The sequence below is a fragment of the Oryza brachyantha genome, chromosome 1 (genome assembly GCF_000231095.2).
Source record: "Oryza brachyantha chromosome 1, ObraRS2, whole genome shotgun sequence".
Taxonomy (NCBI): Eukaryota; Viridiplantae; Streptophyta; class Magnoliopsida; order Poales; family Poaceae; genus Oryza; species Oryza brachyantha.
In genome coordinates, this window is record NC_023163.2 from 24562244 (window position 1) to 24583945 (window position 21702).

Consider the following 21702-nt stretch of genomic DNA (forward strand, 5'->3'; position numbering starts at 1 on the left):
AGTAGGCCAAGCAGTTTCATATATACACCCTAGTAGGCCATGACTCCAATTAAATATCACAATTAATTCGTTAAAAATAAATATTATCACGATGAAGTGTTATCTAATACTACTGGTAAAGTAGTAGTAGCGACAGTGGGCTATTACATTATTTAATTTGTGACGTAGATTAGACTGCTCTCAAAATTTCGGATTTTCATAAGTAATTTTACTCCCTTAAAAAAAATATCCAGAGATACAATGGTTTTGTAATGTACAATTTAGTATCTGTAGTACTACTAAAATTTACACTTAAAATTTTCAGATCCAAATATATTTTCTTAAGGGCTCATTTGGATGAATAGGGGAGAGATCCCATAGAAAAATATCCCATTCGGGGATTAATTATCCCGTGCCCCTAGCTATCCCTCTCCACCTATAGGGAAATCAGTTTCGGTAGGGGAGATTTCCCTACCACCATTTGGGAGCATGCTCCCTTCCATTTCAAATGTTTTCAGTTCTGCTTATAAGATAAAATTTAAAATTTTAACATAAAGTAGGTTTTGAGGTTTTTATTGTATTTTATTTTCAGTTTTTAAGTTTAGATAACTGAGAATTACACATATATAAAAGTTTTATTTATAAATTATTTTTTTTACAAATATGTTATTTAGCTTTTTCTTAAGAAGGTGAAAAGATGACGCCTTAGGTTGTAGAGAGCAATCGAGGGTTTTTATTTTTATGCATGAGCCAGTTAAATTACACATACTATACTGACAGAACAAGGTAACCAAATGGTCCATTTAGAAAAAGTGCTTAAGTGGCTCACGGCTAGCTACATTTTGAGTACAATTGAGGATTGACAATATGGATTACATTGCACGAATTAATCATCAGAAAATGAATGATGGTTTGCTACATGGTGCATGTCGTGTTCCTTTGATGGGTAAATAACTGACGTAGAAAATGTAGTCACATATTAGCGTATCATCAATAAATTATTAGCTATAAAAACTTATAAAATGGATTCATATGATTTTCAAAGCAAATCTCATATGATTATTAATAGTTATGAGTTTGATGTGCGATACATAATTACGATCAAATTTATTTTTATATAAAAAATAAATATATTTTTATAGATAATGAAATAAAAAATATTTATTTATTTTATTTTTTAAAAGTCATAAACACGAGGAGCATTCGTAAAAAGATAGGACTACCAATGTTCACGATATTTTTTAAGAATGCTCCCGACTAAAAAAATCTATTGTCCTATTAAATTTAAAATGAAAAATTTAATTTGTTACATTTGGTTTATTTTAAAATTTATGTCAAAATTTTCCGCACTTATTATTTAGTTTCATTAGTTACATAAAATGCACATATTGCATACTCAAACAGAATGTTCAATCATTTTCAAGATTATATTTAAACCTAAACAATCAAGGGTATTAAAGATTTGCCACCAAACTTAATAGTGAAATGAAGGCAAATGTAATATCCTGGGCAGGGAAGAGAGCTTAAATTTTATGGGTATAAAAAAGATCAAGTGAGTTTTCAAGGGTATACAGGGAATTTACCCATGATTCAACACTTATATTGGCCCATGCATAGGCCATGGCCCAAATGCGCTCAACTTCAAATCGACGTGATGCTGTAGTTGTTGGCCCAAATTTATGTCCTCTTCCTTTTATCCCGATAAACGTATCTTGAAACTGTTGACAAACCAGTAGTCTATTAGTGCCAATCTAAAGTAGACATTATTGTTCACTCATACGCATGCAAGAATACAATACGCACAGATGTAATAAGAGACAAAACTTTTATTGCTTTTCTCATATATATATGGTCCAGGTGGGTCTAAGACCACTAAAAATTATAATAAAAGCTATATATATATATATATATATGAAAAAATAAAAATAAAAATATATACTCTCTTAATAATACGTGATAGTGAATTTTTAATTAATTTTAAACTTCTATTATATATTTGATATGGTACATTTATGATATTTAAACAAATTATATAAGTTAGACTATCCAAACCTAGAATCCTAGATATGCCACCAATAGGGAGCATGAGCAATGCTTTCGTAACCAAGGTTAGAGCTACATTAGGTGTGTCAGTTCCTAATAGGTTTGGCGATGGGGTGGGGTGGGGCTGGGATGGCAAGAACGACCCTGCCCCTGTCCCGGAAATATATCCCGGCCCTGACCTTGAATAAATAGGGGAAAGCACTCCCCACCCCCGACCCTAGTGGATCTCAGCCCTAAACATCCCCGAGAAAAGTTTAAGATGCATGCTCCTTGGCTGCCCGAAGCTGATGGTGGCTGCGCACGGGTGATGGCCGGAGCCAAATATGACGGTCGTGCATGGACAGTGGCGGAGACGGAGAGGGCGGCGTTGTGTGGGCGAAGGGCGGCAGCGCATGGTGGCACACTGATGGAGAGTGGCAGCATGCGGCGGGGCAAGCGGAGGGCGCTGCCGAGAGCAAAGTACAAAAAACCGAACTGGAGATCAACCCGCTCTAGCTGCCAGTTCACTGGTTTATCGGTCGAACCACTGGTCATAGATCAAACCGCCAATTTCTTTTATAAATATTATATTAATTTATATTATTTTTAATATACAACCTCCACAAATTTGTATAATATATATATATATAAACCAATATATCAAAAAAGATAATTATAGTATGGTAAACTAATAAATTTATAATGCATTACGAATATAGGACAAATTAAAAAAACAGGTTTAATACTAAAAAACTGACACGTTTCACTGAAAAAACGGTTGGTTCACCGGTTGTTTTACCAATTCAATTGCATGGGCTATTTTTTAGCAGAACCGACCCGTCAAGGTTATCCGTTTTTTCGGTTCAATCGTTGATCTGGTTGGGTTTTTTTAACTGTGGCCGGAGAGGGTTGGGGTTAACTAACGTGAGCTTAGTCTGAGAGTTGAGAGAGATATGACTAGGGTTTACCGTTCAACTAGGCCAAAGGCATGTAGACCTTTATAAGCAATGGCCCAATAAAAATTTTAAAAAAATCCATGGCCTCGTTGGGATCTGCGCGGGTAAATTTTGTCCTGCACCCCTAAAAAATCCACGACCTGACCCCGAATCCTTGCAAGATGATTTTGGCCCCGTCCCCGTCCCCGTCCCTGGTGGAGATTTTGCCAAGACTAGTTCCCAAGAACTCAGTTCAAGCTTTTTTTAAGTTAGAGTTAATCTATTCTAACTTATATACAATATATACTTTTAATTCAAAGTATTAAAAAGTAAATCAATGGCACCCCTATCTGTTTAGTTCTGGCTCCGGCTATGTCCATACCACTATAAAAGCAAATCCAACAGATTATCTATCCTATCATCCATCTTAAAAATAAATAATATGAGAGAGAAAAATTGTTCTAACAGATCATCTATCACATCATCTAAAAATAGAGTATCATCTATATCGGAAAGAGAACACCCAAATATAAATATTCTCTCTTCTCTATCTATATCTCAACATCCAATCACAACAGTAGAAATCAATATTAACCTGAGATGATATGGTTGTAAAATATTAATAATATATATATAATGCAATATAGATGTTCTGTTAGAATGATGCATGACATGGATAGATAATCTATTTTAGATGGTTATCCAAATGAGGTTTTGTTCAGTCTAACAAAAAGTATCTCGAGGTACCGGTACCTCGCGGTACCAAATCGTTTCTGATCGTTAGATCTAACAGTGCACATACTACTCAGCTAGATCCCATGGTAAAAAACGATTTAGCATCTCGAAATGCTGATACCTCGAGATATTTTTTTTGGACCGAAGCAAATTTCTATCCAAATACAGATGATAAAATTTGGATAAGCCGTTAGAGATATTCTAAAGAGCCGGCGATTGCAACGCACCGTGCGACAAGCTCTCCGGTTTTCCAGCCGCTGTTGCGATCCCATCGCGCCCGCCTCTCGCGCGCCTCGCCTTTGAAGCCCACCCGCGTCCCGCCCTCGAGAGTCGCCTCGCCTCTCGTCGCCTCTCGAGCTCTAGCGCAGTCTCGCTCGGTAGAGTTTCAGACCAGCTATACACATCGCCAAGAACACAGCAAGATGAAGCATCCGTCGTCTTCCTCCCGCGTCGCCTGTCTCCTTCTAGTGTGCTGCTCCCTGATGCTCCCCGCCGTCGCTTCGGCCGTCACCATCACCCCGTCGGAGACTACGACAGGGGCGAAGACGACGACGGCGCCGGCGGCGATGCCCGACGAGGAGTTCCTTGCCCGTCTCTGCGACCAGCAGCACAGCCCCATGCGGCGGCGGCTCCCCTGGTGCCAGCAGCTGCACGCTAGGCCGAGGCGCCACGGCGGCGCCATCGGTGGCGGCGAGCGATGGGTGCCGATGCCGCCGCCGAGCCGCGACGGCGAGGTGATCGACGTGCGCTACGGCGTGTCCAAGCGGCTCGTGCCGACCGGCCCGAACCCACTGCACAACTAGATCGATCGATCGATCGATCGATCAAATCATCCTGAGCTTGCTGCATGCATGGCTGCATAAATGCCATGATCATCTTTCTTTCCGGCAGTGGTATACTGATTAGGATTAGATTGGTGTATTTCTTTAGGTGATAATCGAATAATGTAAATTTTACACCTCGTTATTCAATAAATAACACTGTGCAATGGCGAATCCAAAATACAAAGAGTGGAAAGCTGGTTTCACTTTTTTCTTCACGAAGCCTATTAAAGACAATTTTATTGCATGGGTGGATAAAACAGAAAAATAGTAATAAAAATATGTTGTATTAATGAAGAAAAAGATGAGTTTATGGGAGAAGAGTCGATCATAGGCTCTATCTTTAAACATGTCCAATAATAGTCAATCCGATCTACTCCAAATTCATTTGAAGTGAGGATATGTTATGAGTTTTTAGATATTCAGTGGATAAAGATTTGGATGTGGATGGTAGTTTGCAGATATGGTGAGCCAACGTTAGTTTGCGGATACGAACACATATTTGGTAATATCCAACGGATACATATTATCCAATACTTTGTGTGGATTACCGATTGTTATTTTTTAGATAATCTGACTTTCAGCCCATACAATCACTTTTACCCAAACCCGATTAACCATCTGCCCATTAGCCCATCACCGAGAGTTAACCTAGGCAATCACATTCTCACCCTCTTGCTTCCACAGCGAAGGCGATCAATAGACCTTCCCTTGCACGGGGAGGATGGCCTGAGCCTTTTGATGAGCTGCATTCGGCAGGGAGATGGCTAGCCATATCACTTGCCCGTTTCGCTGTTGGGAAGATGACATGATGATTAATCGGCTTTGGCAAGTGGTCAATTAGAAGTCGGAGTGGCAAGTGGCAGTGGCATGCATGCTACCACCGTCGCCGCCACCACCACCAGGCAGAGAGTGTTTCGTAACATTGGGATTTTCGCGGTATAAATTAAATAAAAATCGACCCACTGTTGAGGGATCTAAAGTGAACTTTTTTCTCAGAGAAATACATCGAGCCCAATAGCCAAATAGGCCTTGATTCTCGTGGGCCGCCATGTCCTTTCCTCCTTTCCTCTGCGAAGGCGAGTGGAAGCCGCAGAGGAGGAGGGGAGAGAGCCCCGGCGGCTCGCGGCGCGGCAACCCCACCAACGCACGCTCGCTTCGATGGGGCGGCTGCGCGCGTGCAGCCGTCTCCGCCGCCTCCTCGCGACGAGGCCCCCTCCTCCTCCTGCGCGGCCGCCGCCGACGACGAGCGAGCCTCTCCCGCGCCTCGACGCATACTCGCGCTTCGCTAGGGCCTTCTCGTCGGCCTCGGCGGCGGTCGCCGTCGCGGTGCCGCACGAGGCCCGCGACTCCGGCCTCGGGAGCTCAGCCTACTGGGCCTGGATCCGGGCGGCGGCAGAGTCGGCCCCAGCTCCCCCGCCCCAGCATGAGGAGGAGGAGGAGGAGGAGGATGACGGCCTCGCGCGCTGCATCCCCGTCAAGGCGTACTTCCTCTCCACCAGGTACGTCGGAGAGCACGCGCGTGCCTGCGGGACAGGTGTTTGATGGTTTCTCTCAAAGGTGTATGTTTACAGTTTGCATCGTGTTGTGCTGATTTAATCTTCCTTGTGGCATTTTGATGCACGAACACAGTTAATAAACGCAGAGGACTAAAATGGCGGGCTTTTGTCTGATTTTTTTTTCTCTCCCTGGTGACAGCATTGATTTGAAGAGTTTGCAGGCGGAGCATGGGAGCGACGTGGTACCTCCTTCGACCCGATCGTTGAACTACATTGCACTCCGATACTCTGAATTCCCGCAAGAGATCATGGTTAGTGATTCCAATTTAACATCAAATAATTCCTGGTCCAAATGCTTTTGAATCAGCTATGAACTGATTAAGTTATTAGTCCACCATGTTCACTTGTTGAACGTACTGGTGTGACGTGTGACCTCTCTTTACCAGCAGTGCGAAATATAACTCCCTTGCCTTGTTTGGCTAACATTTCTGTAGGACATTGGTGTGAAGGACAGCAGATTCTGCTACCGCTTTGTAGTTGTGTTTCAATATGGTTCTGCTGTGCTTTTCAACATTGCTGATCATGAAGCTGAGCACTATCTTGATATCATCAGGAAACATGCTTCAGGATGGCTTCCGGAGATGAGAAAAGATGGTATGCACTTGCTACTCATTAGCTTGCTGTCATAGTTTAGCTGCTGAGGGAAGACGTTCTGCTTGGTACTTCTAGTTTTTCTTGACTGTATTACACTATAGTATGTGCATGAATAGCATATAATTCAATTTTGTTGTATGACAGTGAACACTGAAAACTAATTTTGATAAAAGCCCATACGAAAACTACAAGAGAGACCCTATGCATCTAATTTGAGTATTGGACATGGTGGATTCATATTTATCTGGCATTGCTAACATGTCAAGTTAGTTAGAGATAGCAGCTTCCTCCCCCCTCCCCCACCCCAAAAAAGGCAAAAGTTTTCTTTCACAAGGGCAAAAATGGACCATTGATGTACAAGATATGTACATGCAGCTATGAAACTGATCCACTTACAGAAAATAGTGAAGTACTGTGTAAGATCAATTCATCAATAATGATTTAATACTTAGATTACATCCTCACATGATATATATTTTACGATGACCAGATTATGCAGTAGTTGAGAAGCCTTCCCTGACAACATGGATGAAAGGAGGTCTTGACTATATAGTTCTTAAAAGTTTAGACACAGATGGAATTCGCATCATCTCAAGTGTTCTTGGCCAAAGTATTGCTCTTGATCATTACATACGGCAGGTACTGAAAATGAACAAAGTCGACGAGCTTTTTCCATGTGGTGGTAGCATTGGAACTCTGTTCTTAAAGTTATAAATTCTAATTTTTGCAGGTTGATGACATGGTTGAGGAATTTACTGAAATCAATCGTGTCATGGAGAAGACTGGGAACTTTACCATGCAAAGAAAGAAGCTGTTCCAACTTGTTGGAAAGGCTAATTCTAATCTTGCTGATGTTATCATTAGACTTGGCCTTTTTGACAGGTAGCTCTTCTACACCCCTTTTTAGATGTTTCGTCTCCGCTGCAACTGCATCATTTATAGCATTTATATTATTTGTTCTCATGTATGGAAGTAATCCATTGTATACCAATCCTATATGCATATGTTATGCTGTAGAGTAGGAGACATGTAAACGAAGATATGACTTAGATATTTCATGTAAACATCCTATAACACATTGTTTACTTATTCACACAAAAAAATTCCTTGGGAAAAACAATCGCATGGGAATATGGGATTTACACTGTTAGATGATATTCTTTTTCGGTGCTTTTAAGAAAAGTTGATGCTTTTGATCTCTGAACTCTAAAATTGGAGTTTACATGCCACTGTCCTGTGTTATGAAAACGCCTTGTTCATTATCCAAATGCTCTGTTATCTGTTGTGTCTGATGCACTGCATTAACCCTAGCTCTGAAATGCCATTCTGCTTAAAGAAGCATACTCATTTGCCAATTAAATAATTGAAGGAAAGGAAGACTTATGTCATATGGCCTTTCGAACAGAAACAATTTACATGTCAAGTTGAAGTGGGGCGGATCTAGGGTGTAGTCCCGGTGAGCCTGGGATCACCCATAAAAATTCTAATCTAAGGTATATATATGTGAAAAAGAAAAAAAAATAACTCCTTTAAAGAGTAAAAAGGGGATACTCCCTTAATAATAGTGTTAGTGAATTTTTGATTAATTTTAGTTCAACCACCCAAACTTAGAATCCTAGATAGGCCAAGTGACATCTTTTGTCGCAAGGCTCATTAGTTACTGCTAATTTGGCACAATCCCTTTAGTAAAAATGCATCTGTTCGTTTCATGCTTAGCTTATGAAAAATTGCTAAACTCTGTGTTGTCCTCACCTGACTATTTCCAACTATGAGGTTTGGGACTTCCAAACTATAGATAGGATTGAACAAAACATGATGGATGAAAGCTAATCTAGGAGATATACAACATTATGGATAGGGTCTCCTTGCATATCTTATGGTAGCTATTAACTTCTCCAGGTCTGAAATTGCTTGGAAGAATTCAAATTATGCACAAATTCTTGAGTATCTTCGGGAAGAATATGAACTGAACCAACGTTTTGGGAGCCTCGACTTCAAATTGAAATTTGTGGAGGTAAGTACTTTAATTTACGTTCATTTCCAGTGCAATAGCTGTTTTTTTTTTGTTTTTATAGTTCCCATTCCTGCTTACACCTTATTATTGTAACAGCACAACATTCATTTTCTTCAAGAAGTTCTCCAAAATAGAAGATCAGATTTGCTGGAGTGGGGTGTCATTATACTGCTGATTATTGAGATTGTCATCTCATTGTACGAAATCATCAAGGACTCCAGCATGATGTCTTGACTTCTCGAGAGCACTCTGCTCACCAGTGTCTTTGACACAACCGGCCCACACTTCATACTCTCCCTAAACCCCCACAGTTGAACGCTAACCTTAGTTGACAGGAAGTAGAGTAAAGCTTCCTTCATAGCTTACTTTTGTGTTATACTGCCTGAGATGCATTTTTTAGTTTATTTATTCTGCTGGTTCCAAGTACATCTCACCGCTAACAAGAGCAGTTCTCCAATACCCAGCAAAATTCAGTGCCCCAGGTTCTTCAAAATTCAAATGGAAAAAGAATTTTGGTTTTCTTCCGCATGCATTTCGACATATTTCTTGATACATGCCCTATTTGCTGATACCACAGCTGGGGCTTCTTTAAGACCTGATAATGGTCTCAATTTTGTTGTAAGACATGAAGCCAGCAGGAAGCTTGGCTATTCGAAGATATGTAAAAAAAAGGACCCGACAACATTCAATACTTAATGGCGTTCTCCTTTATTATAAATGCGTTTCTCCTTCCACGTTTATCTTTGTATTAATATTTAGTGAGATGCAGTGATCTTTGGTTAAACCACTCTTATTACTCCAGTTGTTTGTGCCCAAGGATCTTTGCACATCCCAGGTGATCTTTGGTTAAATCACTCTTAACTATGTATTAGCTTTGTCTATATGGTGACCGTAACCAGTAACCACCAAACTATTACTGCCATTTGGAACGGGGTCTCTAATTTTGTTGTTGAAAGTGATCAGAGACCTGCCTTTTGTATTGGTGATCTGGATGATACTATTATGAATGGTAACGAAAAGTATAGTGTTGCCCCTACTAATCATTGTCGAATTAATATTCTTCGTCATCAAATGAGAAATATATGGCTCACTGACCAACGAATAGTACAGCTGATACTTGGGCCGCGTTTGCCGCAAAAGTAAGTTAACTCCCTTGTTTTGCGCGATTGCTTCTCAAATGATTAAACGGAGTATTTTTTAAAAAAAATTCTATAGAAAAAGTGTTTTAAAAAAAATCATATTAATCTATTATATATATATATAATAATTAATTATGTACTAATCTATTTTTTCGTCCCGCCAAGTTAGCCCTGGTCAAACAAGAGAGATGTTAATGATCTGGTTCTTTTAACGTTATTTAGCAATTAGCAAATGTTGAATGGTGCACTGTTTTTTCTTTTTCCAAATACCACTGTTTACCACTTACGAGCTTTGCGACCGGCCGCGGCCAACTCCCACCGTACCTTCAGGAAACCTGCGAAGATTTTCAGCCACATTACGGGAGGTGCGCATGTTCAGATGATCAAGACCGACGACCGCGACCGATCATCGCAAAAGGAAATTCCATGACAGGCAACGACGACGCAAAAGGATGGTATACATCTATTATATTATATGCAAAATCTCCATATCATCTCCTGCTTGTTCTTGCGACAGAAAATATAGTGTAAACCCGAATGGAAATATTCTTTCAGCTGTCCCAAAATGGATCCTATGGTTGTCGTTCGCATAATTTTATTCTTTCATGCCAGGAAATCGAACCTGGCAGTTTACAATCGTAAACAATCAATCCAATCTCCTAAGCAAGTAGGCTACTTGAACCTCCTTGGTGAGCGGCATGATCCTGTAGCTGTACAGTTCAGCGACCAAGCTGGGCCTAATCTTGTACACCGGCGGAGCACCGTTGTCTTCAGCACCTATATCCACCTCCTGTCCAAAGATCTTAGCCTTAGCTTCCACCCTATGTTCAATAGCACGCTCCACCGTTTCATAGGTGAGGAGGTGCATTAGTTGATCACGGTCCTGAAATTCCCAGATAAAAAGAATTAGACACTTACGTTAATGGACTCAATTGCCATATGTATCTAAAGTAATGTACAAGAAAGAGAATCATGGAATTATTTGCCTCCCATGATAATGACAGAATATACAGCAAAACAGAACACAAACCTGTGCTATTATCGCAGGCATATAAGCTTCAGGAGACTCTTGAAACTTGGCCTCTGCCACAAACTTACCATAGTGGATTCTTTTGGAGAGCGCCTGGATGATAGAACCAGTAAGAACAGGTGAATAAAAACATAAAAAATGGCTAATTGCATGAGTTAACAGTGAACATCAGTACAGTACTACGAAAGTGACATCTAGCGGAAGTCTGGCAGTAGAGACATCTTGAATCAACGCTAAAATAATGAATGCTTTGACTAAGATTATTTTGCTAATTTTAAATTATTTTGAGCAAATGAAAAGCTAAAAGCTATAGCAGAATCGATGCAGTATGAGGCCAAATTAACAGATGATCTGCTATACTAACTATAGTACCTACCTGCAAGCAGATTGTGTCACAAAGAGCACTGGATCCATAATTACCATCACTTCCTTCTTTCACTAATCTTGGAAGAAGCTCATCAAAATACATTTTCCAAATCTCCTTGTTGATATTAATAGAATCAGCTACAGGATGCAAAACCTAGCAAAAGAAAAGAACAAGTAAGAATTTTCACCCAAAATTTACTTGCAACTATATAACAACACAGCAATGTAATAGTAATGTCCGTATTTCAATAGACTGTGCTCCACTTAGTATCAATAGAAGATATATTAGGTTGCAGGTGGATTGTACAGTAAGCACAATATCAATATGTTCATCCACCCCCACCATAAAACCTGATAATTTTGTGGTCAGCCAATATAGGAATATGCTTGCCTAAACCGACAAAAGAAACTACATGAATCTACAGAGAATAAATCAACATCTAAGAACACACACAACTACACAAGATTATGCATAAGCATTGGATGCCAGATAGGTGGCAACAGTAAATACCAAAATCTCGAGTCATTTCAAATTTAATAATAGGTTGCAATTCATCTACTGTCAAGTTGAATGCCAGTATGGGCCTTATAATGTAAGTCATTAGACAATGGCAAAGAAGAACAAAAGCACAGCATCAATATGTTCATGCACCCCAATTATAAAACCTGCACCCCATCTTTTCGCTTCTGCTCATGCTTATAAGCCAAAATTTGAATTTTCAACCTTAAATTCAGAGTTGATTTTAGGGTTTTTTCTCCAAAGTTTATTTTCCAACCTTAGACTTTTACCTCGCTAAGAATATATATATAAAAGTTTTATCCACAAATTATTTTCCGTTTGCAACATGAAAAGGCCAAACAATCACCCCTCCTGGTATATTAGTGGTCAGTCAATAAAGGGCTACGTTTGCCTGTATTGACAAAAGGAATGCCACAGAGAAGAATCCAACTTCTAAGAACACATGAGCTTATGCATTACTGTTGGATACTGGAGAGGTGGCAACAGTGGTTCAGGTAGATCCTCTGGAAAGAATGGGTGCTCATCTGGGCTCTTATATCTCCCAACCTACACAAGATGGTCAGAACCATCAACATACTAAAACTTCTGGCATACACTGAACAAGTATATTGCTTATCACAAGCCTGCTCTACCTGTTGATGTAGCTTTTCAGTTTCTCTAACCATAAATTCAACCAAAGAGCCATCAAATCCATCGACGTGGAAAGCATTTTTGTCATAAGTATCAGCATTGTAACAAAACTGTGCTCTCTCTAAGAGGCTGAATATGATGCTGTCTTCTTGCCTAACCAAGGAGGTTCTAATGTTGTCCAAGGTCAGTATTTCACTTTGATCTATCCTCTGTTTCTCCTCCCTACAAAAAAAGTGTAAGAGAAAAAGTTGTTAATTTCTTTGGTGTAACACAAAAAAGTCAGATCGTTAGTAGAAGTGACACAGTGACTTAACCGGATTATTAATATGTTATTTGTCCCAGACAAAGAAAAAAATGTTCTCTGTTTCTTAAGTCAATTCCCTTCTAAAAGGTGGACATGCATTTCTAGAAAGTTTTGCTGCAATTCAGGGAACCTTGGCCATTAAGATACAGCATCATATGAGTCATGCAAGAAAATAAAATTCACCCTTTGTCAAACTTTCTACACAAAGACTTTCTGGTCAAGTCACCAGCTGCCCATGATTTTTGGTCCAAATGGCAAAAGACCTTGCGGGAAATCTACATGCTTAAGCATCTTTTGCATCGCACAACGATCAAAACTATAATATGGTTTCAATTAATCAAAACTACAATATGGCTTCAAGTAGTCAAAACTATAATACAGCTTCAAGTCACCGCTAGCGAGCACAAACATTAGCATAATCAACTCCGTGATGTTAGGAAATCAGTTCAAAGGAAATATTTCCCAAACAAGCTTAACTAGGAGACCAACTCTCAACCATCAACTCGACATCAAACCATACCCTGATTACCCTCATTTTTTTTTTCTTCCCAGTCAGAAACCACCTCGAATCGTATAGTCGATTCATGAACTCAGCAGCAACTAAAGCATAACGGAACCGGGTTCGATTCACAAGGCGCACAAGCAAATATGCTACACCACCAACGGCAACACAGAATCACGCATCCGATTCACAAGGCGCACAAGCAAGTATGCTACACCACCAACGGCAGCACAGAATCACGCATCCGATTCATTCCAAGACCCGCACGGATAAGCACAAACCCGGAACAATCAAAATCACAAGCAGACCTCGCGAGCAAGCGCAAACAAATCGGCACGAGCTAAGGCGAGCTCTAATTTCGTCGGGAGGAGAGACCAGAGGGAGCCCATACTTGGTGACGGGGGTGACCGAGTTGTTGGTCGCGAGCAGCGCCCGCCGCGACGACGGCGCCTTCGCCGGCCCGAGGTCGACGCGGCTGGGCCCTCCTCCTCCCCCCGCGCGGGCAAGGCCGCCGGGCCGCCGTGCCGCGGGAGACGCCACCGAGGCCGCGGAGCTGGAGACCACCTTGCTGAGGTCCATCGCTCGCAAGCGCTAGCCTGGAGGAACGAGCAAGCACGGTGGCGGGGTTGGTGACTAGGCGAAGGTGGGGGAAATGCGGGTGGTGGCGTCGGCCCGCGACTTTGTACTAGGGGAGAAGCGGCTGGAGAGGGGGGTGGGGAAGGAGGAGACGACGAGACGAGACGAGAGGTGACGGCACGGAGGGGAGAGGGGAGGGAGGATGGTTGGCGGAGGCGGAGGTAGGTGGGGCGTGGGGTCCCCTCCCGAGCGACGTCTCGTCGCGTGAGAAAACAAGGGAAAAATGTCGTGCGGCGCGCGCGGTAGGAGGACGTTAGGTTGGCACGCTCGCTGGTTGGTCGTTCGGGGGGAGGGGTGGGGTTTTCTCCCGTGTTCTCGGGTGGGTTTCGGTGGAGGTGGCGCGGGGGTTGGTCTGGTCAGTGGTGGTGCGTTGCGTGCGTGTGCGTCGCGTGGTTTTGGGAGTGGGGTGTGTGGCTGGGCTGGCGCGAGGAGGAGGACGGGAGCGCGAGGGTCGCCACGGCGACGGGCGCCCGCGCCGGTGGTTGGTTGGCGATCGCGCCGGGCCCTCGGCCGGACGGACAGCGACCTCGGATTTGAGGCGATCCAGCCAGCCGGAAACGGAGAACGAGTGCGACGGCCTGGATTATTTGCTGCCAGCCTACCACTGTCAATTGCAACCAAACGCGAGGAACCAAAACAGTACTTTAGGATTACTGCTAGCAGTCTGTGAACACTAGAGGTTAGCGGCCCCTCGTCTGATCTGGCCGTGGCCGGTCGTGTACGTTACTAAGCAGCCAGTATAGCATCCGGACGACCAGTCGACGGTGGTATCTGTTTTCCAGACGAGGAAAGGTTGTCCCTGTCACGAAGGTGATCATTTTTTTTGGCCTTTTTTATAAAATAAGAGCGAAACAACATATTTATAAACAGTGACGGAGACAGAGGGTAGTCCCACCCAAAAAATCTTAACTTGTGTATATATATATATATATATAGTAAATATAAAAGAAAATTATTATTTATTAACATATATAAAATACATTTTTGATTAATTTTATATTTTTATTATATATATTATATGTTATATTTGTGAAAATTAAAAAACGAACGGTATTCCGTTCGAACGGATTGTTAAATGACTTTGCTAATGACTTTGTCTCATGCACCGACCCGGACTGCTATATACCCTTTTTTTTAATTATCCCGTCCAACGGGATGCCGTGCTCTAGCCATGCTCTTAAAAAATTATGTAAGGTGGATCACCTAAATAAAAATCCTAGATATGCCACTGTTTATAAACGAAAAATAATTTATAGATAAAAACTTCATATATATGTTCCTAGCAATAGCAATTTAAAATAAATCTTGAAAAATAAACTACGATAAAAAAATTACAAAAATAAATCAGATTTAAGGATGAAAATTCAAGTTTTAATCTATTAGTATATGATTAAAAAGTATAAATATAAGAAAAAGATATGTGGGGAAGACTTGGCCAGACCGGTCACAAGGGTGGGAGGGTCAGAGAGTATCTGCGACATCTTTGCGCTCCAACTTCTCAGGCACGACAAGAGTTTATCGAGTTCTAGAGAGCAGCATTTTTTTTCCTCAAAATCCGCGGCAGCAGCCCGTGCTTTAGGGAGTTCTGGAGACTGGAGAGCATCATTTCAACTCCAGCAGCAGCAACACTCCTGGAGTAATGCAGGCTTTGGTCTTCACCCTTTCTTTTGGGCGAGTGTCCAACTAGAAAATCATGTGGTTTTCAGTTCTCCACGGAAGTAAAATTCCAGCAGCTGTGCGTCAACCATTTACTTATTCTGTGCAGAGTTGCAGGTATGATGAATGAAGCTTATCTACAAATGCCCATCAGAGGGGGCACATTAACAGAAGTTGGGAGGATGTTCTTTACATTCACTGAAATTGGAACCGTGTACGTAGAAGGCTTCACGGATTAGGCAATACATGGGAGTTACCCTCAATCTGCAAGGTCAGATATCAGTATATCAGATGCAGCTTGCTTCATTGCAGATTACTGTGGATTGTTGAAGTTCGGGATAGCCCAGCCAGCCAGTCTTCACTGACATTAGCTCACTGTAGTTACATCAGATAGTAACAGCTTCTTTACCGTTTCTGAAACTCAGTCGGTGGCATGGCTTCAGAGATGACATCAAAACAACTCTTGCTGCTTGTCTGAATGTATCACACAGGAACAGATTACATTAAGTTTGTGGTCACTTCCACTTGCCAATTACATGAACAAGCACGGTGATCCGTGCATTTAAGCAGCTAGATTTGCTAAAATCTATATATTTTTATTTTAACAATCTTTACCTTTTTCTTGAAAAAAAATGATAACATACTGTTTTTGGTCGTTTTTTCTTTTGCATGAATATACCTCTTTCTAATTTCCTTTTTACAGAAATATACCCCATTCATGGTGGCAATGGGCGATACTGATGGTGCCGCCCCATCCCTAGGCAACAGCGTGTGGTGCTGTTGGTGTTGCTAGGTAGCTGTACGACACCACCGCAGTCCTATCCAGCCAGGGTTCCTGGTCTGTCGCCTCCCTGACCGGTGACACCACGTCTGGCCAGTGTGCGCCGATCACTCTAACTGGCCAGGTTTGCAGCTGATTGCTTCATTGATTTTGAGTTCCCATATACGAATAAGGATGCCCTTGGAGAGTTGAAAATATACTCTTAATATTTCTCAAATAGGTGACTTCTAAATCGCAATGAAAAATCATAATTCAGACTCGCCATAATCAGATGATGTAAATATTTTTTTTCCATTGATTACTATAATTGAAGATTTGATTTAATGCCAACAAAATGTATTCAGTATTCCCTCCAATTCATATTATAAATTATTTTAGGTTTGTCCTAAGTCAAACCTCTTCAAATTTGACCAAGTTTCTAGAAAAATATAGCAACATTTCCAACAAAAAATAATTATACTATAAAAATATATCTAATGGATTATTTAATGACACTAATTTGGTGTGTAGATGTTAGTACATTTTCTATAAATTTGATCATATTTGAACAGTTTTGACTTCGAACAAACCTAAAAACAAAAAATATAGTTAACTTATATTTTTCCCGTCAATGCAGGTGCATTCACCAGAAGTCCAGAATTACCGATGCCTGTTTGTTTCCTAGTCGTCCTCTCCCTATGTTGTGTAAGCTTGAAATATGATATTTTTATTAATTCCATAGCTGCCAGGCCATGCAGTCCTATTGGGACTTAGGAGTGCAAGTAGGATTTCTCTGTTGGTCAACTCGGGCTAAATTTGTTTAGTAATTTTCCTTTACTTGTATGTATATATCCAATCAAAATTTCCTTTAAATATATCCAATCAATCTCAACCTTTAACTTAGACCACATATGATCTTGACAGTGTAGATTTCTCTTTTTCTACTATATTAATGCGGTAATTTAAAGCCTCAAGAGCGAACATGGTGGCTCATTTTCCAAGCTGCCTTTATAAGATAATAGATAGATGCCTCATTATAAGCGAAACCTCACCTTTCAGCTATCTGTATTGCCATCATCATCATCATCTTCATCCCCAGAAGCTTCATAACGTGGCTGGTCATACTTCTCACGAAGCTGCTTGATAGGAATGAAGTCCCCAGCTGTGTCCTCACCGAAAAACAGAAATTCAATATAGGGGTGATCAAATCTTCCCTGTATTTATGAACAGAAACAACATTAGTTCAATTTGACGAAAAAAGAAAATCACCCAGCAACTGAAGAACTCAAACTTACTTTCTCTGACACTTCAGCTTCTGCAAGATTTTCTTCTGCAACTGAAATTAGACAGACATAAACATGTCTCAAAGTGGCACATCATAGACATAAACAGTAAATCCTACTATCTTGCCTTCTTGTGTCATTTTACACGAAACCAGATGCTCATTAAAAAAAGATCTCAAGATAGAACTCCACCAGTGGTCAATGTCTAACAAAATAGTAGAATCAGAACATAATTGTTCATTTTAACTTAGCAAAGGTAATTTATAAACTGAGTAGAGAAGCTACTGGTTTATGGTTTCAGGGTAGTGCAAAAATACAGTGAGCTGTCTCTGGTGATATTTCTGATCAATAGCCTGAGGAGGCTTCATTAATAACAGCATAGCTAAATATAAATTCGCAATAAATCTGAGCTAGCATATGGAATGTAAGGAGATAGATTTTTCCTGTGGAAAGGAAGATCAATGTCAACCGCCTCACAAAACGAAGTGTCAACAGAGGAAAAGAAAAATCAATACCATATGCAACAAGGAGTTCCGGGTCAGCGTATACATCAACAAGGACCTGCAAGATTTCAGCAATGAATCACAAAGTGTTACACTAAGCATCTCAATTCTCAAAAGACTAAAAACTCTGCAAACAAATCAGTATGCATGGGCCCTATTGTCCAACTGCGGAACAATTCACATAAGTGTAGTGCAATAGGGCCCCCAGTAGTTTCAGTATGGTTCATGGGCTGCAACCACAGATTGATCGATTTTCAGATCAAAACCATGGGCTAGCTAGAAGGATAAATAGGGCTGGCAAAACATGTCCATAATGATCTAGTCAACAGAAAACCAACTTAGCATTAAACATAATAGTATATTAATTGGTGTCAGTCTACCAATCTAGTGGTCCTGTGAATCAATGCAAACTTGGACAAAAATTAGCATTGTTGGTGTAGCTTACTGATGCTACATAAAGAAGAAAATGAGATTTCCATGCGGGCACTGAAGAACTACTTAAATCAGAAGAAGTCAAGCAGTATTTACTTGATAAAAGGGCTGATTCGGTCCTTTGGACAAGTTTTCCACATTTGCTGTCTCCATCCATGATTTGGATTCACAGCACACAGGATCCATGCCACAAATCACAGCTCTATATCCTTCAGCAGTAGATGCAAATTAAGAACTATAGAACTAATGTGTGTTCGGTGCTCACCGAAGTTAATATTTGATATAAAGTGCTTAACTACATAAAAAACTAAGCAGTCTAAGCTGAATAAGAAACAACTTTCAACATATGGAAATGAACCCTTTAAGGATTGTCAACTATGAAAAATTAACAATAATGTAGTATAGGAGTACTCACCGTGTACCTTATGACGAACTTTCTGCCCTAGCCGAAATGCATATTTCACATTTTGATATGCAAGGGCCTTAGCAGAGACTGCCAGAGACTCTGCCTACATGATGTTTGAAATTAATATGCTATTTACACATAATCATCACATGGACAGTGCACTAAAGTTTGGTTATACCTCAAGTTTAGCAATTTCATCACGCAGTGAAGCTGCCACAGCATAGTTTTCACTGCCAACAGCCTTTTGCAAATCCGCACTGAAATAAATAGATGAAACTAAGCCATATTTCAAAGGAGACGATGTTACATAACACTGATCGTATTCATTCAAAAAGAAAAGGGTTCTCGATTCTTCCTGTCATGGAGAAATGGAAACATTAACATACCGTACACGTAAAAGGTTTATAGCTTTGTCCTGAGCTTCAGTCTTTGATGAGCCTCTTTTAGCTTCACGTTGCCTAATTATCTCTGTTTCAATCTAGAGGAGGAGATTTTCTTTAGCAAGCCTTATCCAAGAAATTCATTTATCTTCAAATGAAGCCATTTGATACCTCTGTGAGTTTTTCCCTCAATTGTTTTGCCACATCAAATTGCTCTATATTCAATGCATACTGGTAAGAACCAAGCAATTTGATAGTTAGGCTGGACGTGCATAGATAAGTATCAAACATTTGCATGACCCAGAAGTCAGCAACTAAGAATGATGTAATGCTGATGATGGGCTGATGGTAAATTTAACTAGCAGATTGCATACTATAGTCTACGGAGTTAATCTGTGAAAAAGAATAGCTGCCAGCTGGACTGGTAACTTTATTATCTTTATAAAATGAAGTTAAAGAAACAACTTACCTGTATCCGGGTCTGTAAATCCAATTGGAAGTAGAAGATCAAGATGTCTTCATTAGCAGCCTCACTGCGTTCCAGTCTTGCATTACTACTGCTACGGCCATCTCCTCCAAATAGCCATCTGGCGTTAGTTCTTACTGTAGTATTCATTTTCCTTCCGTTTGTCCTCATATGCAGTTTTTTCACACACCAGTGCCATGGGTATGCTCCACAGATTACTGAATTTATTTTGTAAAACATCCCCAGATCATCCAGCGCAAGACAAGCTGGTCTAAAGCCTGCTCCATGGGACAAGGAAATTGAACCGCATGCAAATATGCCTTGCATTGTGTTGGTCTGAAACCTGGCCAGTTCAATTCCCCCAATTGGGCACCAAACTGACAGTAGTACGCAGCAAGTCAGTGGTATCTCCAACTGCACAGAAATCATTAGTATTTTGTTAGCATTTTGCTTGAAATAACAAAATGCACTAGGTAACTAATAAAGACTTTTATTTATTTATTTATTTATTTTGCGAGGAATAAAGTTTTTGAATTTGTGGTGTCTGAACGGTTATAAACTACTGCAACAAGCAGTGCCTGGAATCCTACCATACCGTAAACGTGCAATAAACATTTGCTAAATTCTTTGTCCCTAGTCATTGATCAACCTGTTATGCATTATTAGATTTAAATCATGCCAAACGTGGTCTAGTCGAGTGGGCGAAGAAACCCAAATTTTTGGAAAGCAGAAAAAAAAAATCCTCAAAAACTGAATGGTTAATGGTTGCCCACTGCAGTTAAAAGGCCGGAACAAAACTATCAAACCAATCAACGAAAACCGCAGGTCATCACCAACGGACGAAACCAATCAACTCTTTCGAGATCAATCAGGTCCTAATGGGACCTCTAATCTACGCCGACCACGCAGCGCGGATGGCCTCCACTGGGAGAGAAGGATACCCTTAGACGAAGCCGCCTGTAACGCAGAGGACCTCCGGCGAGAGTGAAGGATATACCCTTGGAGCCGAGGCGGTGCTCCGGCGGAAGGAGGCGGGGAAGGATCAGCGAGAGGCTGCCGCTGCCGGAGGAGGCCGCTTCGCCTGCAACCACCACTGGCTCAGGTGTGGCGGTCGTCGACGGGGTGGGGTGCTGGAGTAAACTGGATAGAATGTAACCCAACCAGTAGAACTGTGGAAGCCATCTAGACCGTCCAACAACCAGCCAACGTACAGGATTGTCTGCTATCGCGTCTCACCTTCTCCTTTCCTCTTCCTCTTCCTCTGCCGCCTTGTTTCTGGCAGCCTTTCCTCTTTTTTTTTTTCCTGACAGACATGTTTAATCAGCTAATTGCGCTTATCTGCTCCTTGATTTTTCTTACGCTTTTCAAACTATTAAATGGCATGTTTTGAGAAAAACTTCTTATATGGAAAGTTGTTTTGAAAACCAAACAAATTAAGGGCTTCTTTAGATCGCGCAAATTTTTAGGTTGGGTGTCACGTCAGATATTTGACTGGATATCGAAAGACTATTTCAACGACTAATTAAAAAATTAATTACATATGATGTCATGAAACCACGAGACAATTTTTTAAGTCTAATTAAACCGACATTAACACATGTGAGTACTGTAGCAGTTATGATTAACATGGATTAATTAGCCTCAAAGGGTCCATCTCGCAAATTTACATGTGAGTACTGTAGCAGTTATGAGTAACATGGATTAATTAGCCTCAAAGGGTCCATCTCGCAAATTCCTTTTAAATTATGCAATTAATTATTTTCAACTATATTTAATGCTCTATGCATTTGTTCGAAGATTTAAGTCTAACTAGGTATTTTACTCCCTTACCTTTCCAATATCATTTAAATAAACCCTATGATGTTTTTTGCAAGGTGGTTTGCCCACGTTAGCGCTTGAGATGTACGTTTCTGGCTACATTGGAGCAGGCTAACGTGTATGATATCTTGCAAGTGAGAGGTAAAGCGTCATGATGAGCTTGGACTTATTGCAATCATTACCTGATCACCCGGGTCACTGAGGTGAAAGAG

General features: G+C 40.9%; 3 protein-coding genes across 7 annotated transcripts; 1 reads left to right on the top strand and 2 right to left on the bottom strand.

Moving 5' to 3' along the window:
- The first annotated feature begins 5608 nt into the window (after nt 1-5608).
- On the top strand, nt 5609-9388 carry LOC102722825 (protein RETARDED ROOT GROWTH, mitochondrial-like). Its single transcript, XM_040526965.1, has 7 exons — nt 5609-5994; nt 6191-6302; nt 6486-6645; nt 7136-7284; nt 7376-7527; nt 8545-8659; nt 8756-9388. The coding sequence occupies exons 1-7, from the start codon at nt 5654-5656 to the stop codon at nt 8891-8893; spliced, it is 1167 nt and encodes a 388-aa protein (XP_040382899.1). The 5' UTR covers nt 5609-5653; the 3' UTR covers nt 8894-9388.
- An 852-nt stretch (nt 9389-10240) lies between these two features.
- On the bottom strand, nt 10241-13812 carry LOC102707073 (chorismate mutase 1, chloroplastic-like). Its single transcript, XM_006644692.3, has 6 exons — nt 13542-13812; nt 12347-12566; nt 12174-12260; nt 11205-11348; nt 10829-10921; nt 10241-10681 (listed from the first exon to the last, which is right to left on the bottom strand). The coding sequence occupies exons 1-6, from the start codon at nt 13727-13729 to the stop codon at nt 10445-10447; spliced, it is 969 nt and encodes a 322-aa protein (XP_006644755.2). The 5' UTR covers nt 13730-13812; the 3' UTR covers nt 10241-10444.
- Nucleotides 13813-15197: 1385 nt separating this feature from the next.
- Nucleotides 15198-20785, bottom strand: LOC102707351 (clp protease adapter protein ClpF, chloroplastic). 5 transcript variants are annotated; one of them, XR_001549470.2, is made up of 12 exons: nt 20614-20785; nt 19676-20086; nt 19378-19437; nt 19213-19304; nt 19005-19083; nt 18836-18929; nt 18517-18629; nt 18001-18046; nt 17498-17538; nt 17255-17416; nt 15852-15916; nt 15198-15706 (listed from the first exon to the last, which is right to left on the bottom strand). XR_001549470.2 is itself a non-coding variant. In XM_015832852.2 (11 exons), the coding sequence occupies exons 2-10, from the start codon at nt 19997-19999 to the stop codon at nt 17258-17260; spliced, it is 1008 nt and encodes a 335-aa protein (XP_015688338.1). In that variant the 5' UTR covers nt 20000-20086; nt 20614-20785; the 3' UTR covers nt 15198-15706; nt 17255-17257. The 5 variants fall into 5 exon arrangements, 4 of the variants coding, with proteins under 4 accessions (XP_015688338.1, XP_040385701.1, XP_006644756.1 ...); XM_015832852.2 differs by lacking the exon at nt 15852-15916; XM_040529767.1 differs by having other exon boundaries at nt 15200-15916; nt 20670-20785.
- Nucleotides 20786-21702: the final 917 nt, after the last annotated feature.

What these genes read in the sequence shown, in the direction of transcription:
- LOC102707073 (XM_006644692.3), bottom strand. Translation starts at nt 13,729, where the DNA reads ATGGACCTCAGCAAGGTGGTCTCCAGCTCCGCGGCCTCGGTGGCGTCT. An exon ending in TCGGTCACCCCCGTCACCAA is followed by an intron (nt 12,567 to 13,541) that starts GTATGGGCTCCC and finishes CTTTTTTTGTAG; the next exon opens with GGAGGAGAAACAGAGGATAG. An exon ending in CTGAAAAGCTACATCAACAG is followed by an intron (nt 12,261 to 12,346) that starts GTAGAGCAGGCT and finishes CATCTTGTGTAG; the next exon opens with GTTGGGAGATATAAGAGCCC.
- LOC102722825 (XM_040526965.1), top strand. Translation starts at nt 5,654, where the DNA reads ATGGGGCGGCTGCGCGCGTGCAGCCGTCTCCGCCGCCTCCTCGCGACG. An exon ending in GCGTACTTCCTCTCCACCAG is followed by an intron (nt 5,995 to 6,190) that starts GTACGTCGGAGA and finishes CCCTGGTGACAG; the next exon opens with CATTGATTTGAAGAGTTTGC. An exon ending in TCCGGAGATGAGAAAAGATG is followed by an intron (nt 6,646 to 7,135) that starts GTATGCACTTGC and finishes TACGATGACCAG; the next exon opens with ATTATGCAGTAGTTGAGAAG.
- LOC102707351 (XM_015832852.2), bottom strand. Translation starts at nt 19,999, where the DNA reads ATGCAAGGCATATTTGCATGCGGTTCAATTTCCTTGTCCCATGGAGCA. An exon ending in CGAATCAGCCCTTTTATCAA is followed by an intron (nt 18,047 to 18,516) that starts GTAAATACTGCT and finishes GAAATCTTGCAG; the next exon opens with GTCCTTGTTGATGTATACGC. An exon ending in AAGCTGAAGTGTCAGAGAAA is followed by an intron (nt 17,417 to 17,497) that starts GTAAGTTTGAGT and finishes TCATAAATACAG; the next exon opens with GGAAGATTTGATCACCCCTA.